At 35.1% G+C, this 8,402-nt stretch overlaps 1 protein-coding gene across 1 annotated transcript in view; it reads right to left on the bottom strand.

The window, feature by feature from the left end:
• Window positions 1–8,402, bottom strand: part of ASCC3 (activating signal cointegrator 1 complex subunit 3) — a 402,674-nt gene that overhangs the window by 34,129 nt on the left and 360,143 nt on the right. Inside the window, 1 exon segment of the mRNA XM_006148783.2 lies at window positions 4,499–4,723. Within this exon segment, the coding sequence (XP_006148845.1) occupies window positions 4,499–4,723 (225 nt within the window).

The raw sequence follows: 8,402 nt of genomic DNA, 5'->3' as shown, positions 1-8,402 counted from the left end.
CCCGAGAGGAGAAGGGATTGTGATGTGGCCAACCCCCCTGGGGGGTGATTTCTCGCTTTCTATCTCTCTGTCTCTGTCTTTCTGGTGCGCACACATGCCCTATAGCAAAAACTTCTAAAAAAAAGAACTGTATTTCACAGTAAAGAACATCACAGAAAATTCAGTACACACTTCCAAAATAACCAATGAAGTGAGTTTTGAATGCTTGCAACATAATATAAAGTTAAATGTTGAAGGTGGTGAATATGTTTATATCCTCAATTTATTTTACACTATATACATGCTTTTAAAGACCATTCTGTGCCCTACAAAAATGTGTAATGATTATATGTAAGTCATAAATTATAATAAGTATAAATAAAAAACGTTTATGAGGCCAGTGGATGGTGCAATGGTTACATTGCTGGACTCCCATATGGCTTACTATGGTTCAAATCTGGGACCTGGGGTCTCAAAATCATTCCAGGTACATGTGCATGAGTGCCCATGTTTCCAGGAGGAGAATGAAGGAGAAGGGATTGTGGTGTAGCCATTATACCCTGGTGGGTGGTTTCTTACTTTTATTCTCACTGTTTATCTCACTGTCCAGTGAATGCACGTGCCTTATGGCAAAGACCTCTAAAAAAAGTTCATAAAATGGTATCATAAAAATTTCTAAGTGTCAAGGAAAACCCGAAGACTAAGATGATCTAACAACGAAATCCAATGTGGGATCCTAGAACACAGAAAAAGTGTAAGAGGGATAAAATTCATATTGACAAAATTGGAATGAAGTCGACAGATTAATTAGTAGGATTGGATCAATACTGAGTAAGATGTTATCATTTGGGAAAACTGGGTGAAAGGTATATGGAAATTTTATTGTAGTACTTACAATCTTAGTATAAGCCTGAAATGATGTCAAAGTGGAAGTCTTAACTTTAAAAATAATTTTAAAAATCACTGAAAAGAAAAGAGACTCATACTCATGAAGGGGAAAATATATAATCACCGTGGATGACTTTAATTTTAGTATGTTGATTTTCCAAATTATTTACAATGAAGCAGGCTACTTTTATAAGAAGGAACTATTCCTCTTCAAATGGTATTAATAAGGATAAAAAATATTGAAAAAGTACAAATATAATCCTAAGAGACTGTATAGAAAAATATCTTCTAGTGCCTAAAATTACCTGAGTGAGCCCTTTTTCCTGATAGCAAATTTAGAAACAGATTCCTTTGGAAATTTGTAACTGTTTATTTGTATTATTATACAGTCTTTGAATCATTACTGATTCAGAGCTAAAAAATGTTTCCATGAGTTAATCATGTATTATTATTTTATATATGATATACACATAGAAATTATAATGTATAATTGATATATTGGGAGTTCAAAAAGATAAATTCCTCTTGCAACATCTCCCCAATTCTTTCTGATATCAAAGTTCATTAACAAGTCACTGAGGGGAGGAAAAAAGTGATAAGCAAATGAGTATCTAGCACCCCAGCTAAATTTTAGGAACTTGAACTTTTGTCTGAAAAGTGTGACTAATAGAAGTAGCAAAACATCTTCCTAGAGAAGTAAACCAGGTGTTTTTACAAACGGGTGTGAAAAAAATTTATGTGTTTATTGTAGCCTTACTTCCCTTCTAATTTCTGGCAAATTGCATTTACTCTATTTTATAAAATTTGCTATTTTTAAAAACAATAACATTTCTATTTTTAAAAGAATTATTTATTTAATTTTAATTCATTATTTTTCCTTTTTTTTTTTTTTTTATTTATCTAGGACTTGAACCATGTCCAGGGACATAACTGCTACACCATCTGCTGGTCCCCATTAATATTATTTTTAAAATTTGACCAGAGAGAGAGAAAGGGAAAGTGAGAAAGCAAGTCGCCAGCTCTGGGCCTCTAACTGCTGCCAGCCAGGTGGGAGTCCAGCATCTTAACTACCACACCACCTGCTGGCCCCCAAATTTCTATTTTTTAATAATAAAACTGTTCGTGACTCATTGTGAAACATTCAAATATGTTAGAAAAGCATAAGGAAGAAGGAAATTTAAAAAGTCATCTTAAGTCTGACTGTCCAGAGACAGCTACTGCTAATCTTTTGGTGGACAGTATTCAGGATCTTTTCTCAAGGTATAAATCAGAATGAGAGGAAATATTTTCAGATTATGCTTCAGACAAGGGATTGATAACCAGAACATACAGGGAATTCAAACAGCTCACCCATTAAAAGCTAAACAAAATAAAATAAAACAAACAAGAAAACCCCAAGTAATTCAATTAAAAAATGGGCTAATGAGTTGCATAGATTTTGCAAGGAAGACATATGAATGGCCATGAGATGTTTGAAAACATCTTCAAAGTCTCTTATTAAATTAGGGAAAAGCAAATTAAAATCATATGAGATAACATTTGACCCCAGTTAGAATGGTTAGGATAAAAAATCTGAAGAATGGCAAGTGCTGTGAGGCTGTGGTGAGAAGGGAACCCTCTTACACTACTGTAGGGAATGTAAATTAGTACAACCACTGCGGAAAACAGGTTTCTCAAAAACCTACAAATAGAACTACCACATGAGCCAGTAATCCCATTCCTTGGTGTTTACTCAAAGGATAGGAAGCACTAAGTCAGAAAGACAATTGCACGTTCATGTTTATTTCAGCATTATTTACAATTGCTAAGACATGGAATAAACCTAAGTGTCCAGGAATTGATGACTGGGTTTAGAAACTGTGGTACATATATACTGGAATACTACTCAGCCATAAGAAACAATGAGACCCTGTCATTTGAGTCAAAGTAGATGAATATAAAGACATAACACTAAGTGAAGTGTATCACATTTGGAAAAACAATACAAAGTGTTTATCCCCACTCAATATTTACTGAATTTCTGTTCTTTATGGCTGTAATGGAAAAATCTGATGATATGATAGAGAGGATAACTGTAGATACCTGTGACTGTAGAGGATGAAAGTGGATGGTAAAGTGTAGACGGGAGGGGCAAAGGGTAGAAACATCTAACAGACAAAAAAATGAAAAGTCCTCTGTTGAAAATGATGTATATGGCAATATCCTTGATTTGACTGTCATGTACTACGTGCATGTACTACATGAAAAACCATAGTGTACATTATAAAGATGTACAATAATGGAAAGTAAATAAAAAAAAATAATGTGCTTGTTAAAATAAGACATCTGCAAAATGAAAAACAATGCCATACTTACTAATTTTTTATTATTTTGGAAAGTAATTATTTTTCATGAAAAATCACATTATTTATGTTACTATATATATAGTGACCCTATTATTTTAAATTAAGTAATAAAATATTTGAGAATTTCTCAGTTTTAATGTGGAAAATATTGATAGGTATAACTAACATAACCATTAGTGAGCCAAAGCTCTAATGGCTTCCCTTGTATTCAGGGTAAAATCCAAATCCTCAGCATGGTTTCTAAACTCCGTAAGTGATTTAACTCCATTTTCTCTAAAATTTCTATTCTTACCTCTTCTCACCTTATTTTCTAACCATCTTTTTCTTTTGTATAATGGCCCTTATGATCTTCCTTGAATAAACCAAGTAACTTCCTATATGAGAAGCTTGGCTCTTGCCTCTCTGTATTTGGAAGACACCTTTCCATAAATACTTTGGCTTCCTCTCTTTCTTTTTTAATTTTTTTTTTTTTAATAGTGGTTTCATTAGAAACAGAGAAACAGGCATTGAGAGGGAAACTGAGAATCCCTTCTCCTTCGTTCTCATTTAAGGATCGTGGGCATGCATGCACACACATCCAGCCTGAGATTCAAGCCACCAGGTCTGGGACTCAAACTGTGGCTGGCCCTAAGGGAGTCCAATGATGTAACACCATCTGCTGAAACCTTCTAATTCTTTCTTAAATGTAATTTTAGCAGTGAGATAGTACCTAAATATTGTATAAAAATAGTATAGGGGCTGACAGGTGGTGTGTTGACTGGGACATTGGACTCCCACATGACCGACTGTAGTTTGAGTCCCAGAACTGGCAGCTAATTTTCTCATTCTTTCTCTCTCTCTGGTCAAACTAAAAAATAACAAAAAAATAAATAAAATTAAATAAAAATAATTAAAAAAAAGTACAAACAAAACCTTCCGTCTTTCTCTATATTTTTAAAAACAGTTAATAACTCTTGACTCATATGTTGGTCAGTCTTCCCCATCTTGAGTGGAAGTTCGTAACAGCAGGGACTCTTGTCTTATTTATTACCATAGCTCATTTTCTGGAAAAGTACTGGGACATGGTTTGCCTTCAATAAATTTTGGTTGAATAAGTGACTTAAACTGTCATTTTACTGCATTTATATTTTCTTTTTCTTTGGAAATTCTTGATTCGATTTAATAGGTATTTCTTAACAATGCAACATTTACAAATTTTAAATGCATATATAATTCTATCTTAAAATAGGAAAAAAAGGGTGAGAAATGATGGGAGAAAATGTAGGTATTAGAAGTGACTTTCATACCTGGCATACTCTGAGAGCTTGGTCCAAGACTGTTTTGGTATCAGTGTCATAATCAGGACATGGCAGCATGGCTCGGCTGAGATGGGCCTGTAGCAGGAGATGTGCTTTGGTGTGAGGGCTGTCAAATGAATGAGGGTTTAATTCAATGGGAAGACATTTCGCCAGTTCACTATTCATATGATCTTCATTGTGCCTTACTGGCAAATCTGTGTATTCTTCTGCATCCTGGAAAAGAAAACCCCACATATATATTAATCAAAAGTATAATAATGAATACACTTCTTAGTTTTTAACAGCTGACATTTAAAACATAATATAGAAAAGCCATAAGATAACTATACCCCTTAGAATTTTGCTTTGTTCGATATTATCACTAATACATAAGTAAAAGCCAGTAATGTATAATATATCTGAAGTTCATGACTCTTCTTTTGTATTTTACTTAGTCACTGGAAAAACAGGTGACTGAGTAAAGGTATTACACACTGGATACTACGCTGGGGCTCTGGCAGTAAATAAGAAACTGAGAGCCCACCAGGGAAGACAGACATAAATTCTAGAAGAGGAAACGACTACTATGATATGGTAAGTACAGAGTGCTAAAGGGACATTTTGTTTGGCAGATGTACTTCTTTTAGAGGGTCAGGGAAAGTGTCTGGAAAAAAGTACTGTTTAAGTTACACGTTCACTGGAAAAGTCATGATGCACTTTTGCAGAGAATAACATAGAAAAATAGAAACACAGAAATAGAACGTAGAAAAAGTCATGATCTTTCTGATGACCCAATAAGGTCTGAAGAAATAAGGCAGGGCTAGAGGATAGTATTGGTGAGGCAAGACAAGAGTGAAGTTCAGGGTCATTAACATACAACTTACTGTAATGAATGAGACTATACCCAAATTCTTCTGGAATACATGCTATATTGATATTTGATATCTAATCTTAGGTTTAGTAGAACTACTAGTGAAAAGCAGAATACATGATACCAGTCAGTAAGTACTTAACTGCTAAGTGGAACTAGATGTTCCATTAAAAACATTGAAGAGACTGATCTACTTATTAGCATTTGTTGTGAAAAAGAACTTATATTTTCAAATATGTAGTTATTAGAGATTTGGTTGTGGATATGAGTCCTTTACCAACTAAAACATTAATTGGGTAAGCTAACATTCAAGGACTGGTTAACAGTATTTGATGGGGTAGGTAATAGGACTGGATATTTACCTTTATTTAATTTTGTAACCCTCCCTTCTTCCCCCCCCCCAAAAAAAAAGAATAGGGGCCAGCAGGTGGCATAATGGTTAAGGAGCTGGAATCCCATGGGGCTGACTATGGTTCAAGTCCCAGACCTGGAGGCTTGAAACTCATGCTAGGCACTTGTGCATGTGGGACCAAAGTCCTTACAGGGGAATGAAGGAGAAGGGATTGCAGTATGGCCATCCTGCCTGGGGGGTTATTTCTCATATTCTCTCTGTCTCCAGTGAGCAACAAATGCTCTATAGCAAAAATATCTCTTAAAAAAATACATAAAATATATAAAACAGTGATCTTCAAGATATTTAACATAAACCTATAAAAGACAGTGATTCCCTAAGATATACAAAACAAAGTAGGTGAGACCTATTATTACCCCTACATACTGAAGTGAGTTTCCAGGCCATGGTATCCAGCTGAACCTGGAATACTTCCTGAGCTGAAGAGATGAAGTTGGAAGTCCAGATGAAGGTGGCTAAAGTTTCCATAACAGGGTACCAGAGAAGAGAGTCGTACAGAGAGAGAAAGAAAGTGCGCCAGACTTTTGCAGTGGGTTCTCCTCGAGTATGAGCACAGTACTGGATAATTCATGCATGTGAAGATACTACTCATAATTGGGGGGGAAAACGTGTAAAAGGATTACAGGGAACAGTGTCCAGCACTCAACAGTGCCAGAATAGTGCCTGTTCTGATCACACAGACCAGAGAAACAGAATTCACAGGGTATAGAGTAGAAAAAAAAAGTCTTGTCTAGGTACTAGGGAATAATTAGCTCAACAATGAGTAGATCTGCTTAACAAATCATAAAAGCGAGATTTAAAAGGATCAAACTGCTTCTAAGTAAGTTAACTGCACCCCAGAACGAAGCTCAAGAAGAATACAAAAATAGAAATATAAAAATATACAGCACTAAAGCAGGTGAAATTTATAGTTTAAAGCATCCAATTAATGATTACCAGATATGCAACAAAAGCAGGAAAATAGGGATTATAATGAGAATAATCAGTCAATGGAAGCTGATCTAGAACTGACATACTTAGAATTGGCAGACAAAAATGTTAAAAGTCACCTAACTATATTCCACATGCTTAAAAATTTAGTATCAGCAACTCAAGTCAAATTTCTAGTGATGAAAATTACTATGTCTGAAATAAAAAAACACATTGGATTTTATTAATGGAAGAGTACATTGAAAAAAATTAAAGTTTAGCAAACTTAAAGACATAAATAGAACCTTTTAGAAATAAAGCACAGAAGAAAAACATTTCTAAAAATGAACTCAGCAACAGTAAACTAGGAAGACAATTTCAGGTGGCCTATTTCACACTGACAAAGGGCAGAAAAAATTTTGAAGAAATAATGGTTAAAAAATTTCCAATTTGATATAAATTATAAATCTATGGATTCAAGAAGTTCAATGAATCCCAAGCAAAAACTAACTAACTAAATAAATATACTATCACAATTTATCACAATTGAATTGCTCAAAACCATTGAAAAAGAGAAAATATGAAAAGAAGCTAGAAGAAAAACCACATTAGGTACAGAGGAACTATGATAAGAATGATAGCAAATATCACATCAGAAACAATGTAATGAGGTGACAGTGGGGAGAAATCTTTTTTTTTTTTCCTTAGATTTTTGTCATAGGGCACCTGTGCTTGCCAGAGAGAAAGAGAGAGAGAGATGGAAAGTAAGAAATCACTCCCCGCCCCCCCAGGAGGGATGGCAACACTGCAATATCTTCTCTTTCATTTTCCTCTCAGGATTTTGGATATGCAAATATATGTGTCTAGTATGTTTTTCAAGCCACCGAGTCTGGGACTTAAGCCATGGAGTCAGTCATATGGGATCCGGTGCCTTAACAACCATGTTATGGACTGGCCCAATAGAGCATTATCATAAATGTATGGAAAAAGAAACAGAACACAAAATAAAAAAAACTTGTAACCTAGAATGCTAACTCAGTGAAAAGGAATCCTTCGTAAATAAAGGATTTTAAGAAATACAAATGCTGCAGTTCCTTCCGCGTGGTCGCTGGGGAGAACCTGCTGCTGTGCTGACCATGCTCTGCTGGACACGGTGTCCATGACAATTGAACTTCCAAGTTTGGGAAGAAACTGACCATCAACCAGATGACTAGAAATCGCTGCAGGACCACAAGAAATATGGGAAAGCAGGAAAATACCTCTCCTCCAAGGGAAAAGGATAACTCGTCTTCATCCACACACAGTTCACGGGATTCATGGAAATGTCTGATAAAGAATTCAGAACATTCATAATGGCAAAACTAACAGAGATGGAAGAGAAGAGAGACAAGAAGAGAGACAAGGAACTGCTGAAGAGGAAGGAGAAAGGAGTTGAAGAGTTCCAGGAGGTGAGGAAATTCATGCAAGATCTAAAAGAGGAATTTCACACTTTACAAAAGAATCAGATGGAACTGTTAGAGATGAAAGCTATAATACAGAAAGTCAAAATCTCCCTTGAAAGTATTAAAAGCAGACTAGATTGTACAGAAAATAGAATCTCAGACATAGAAGAGAAAATTGCTAGCCTAGAAAAATCCACCACGAAGACTGAGAAAATGGCCCAAGAATTTGAGACTAATATACGAGAAATACTAGATACCATGAAATGTCCAAACATCCGG

Source organism: Tupaia chinensis, unplaced genomic scaffold (genome assembly GCF_000334495.1).
Source record: "Tupaia chinensis unplaced genomic scaffold, TupChi_1.0 Scaffold000244_1, whole genome shotgun sequence".
Taxonomy (NCBI): Eukaryota; Metazoa; Chordata; class Mammalia; order Scandentia; family Tupaiidae; genus Tupaia; species Tupaia belangeri.
The sequence above is the reverse complement of the archived record's forward strand: the minus strand, read 5'-3'. Positions and strand labels throughout refer to the sequence as shown.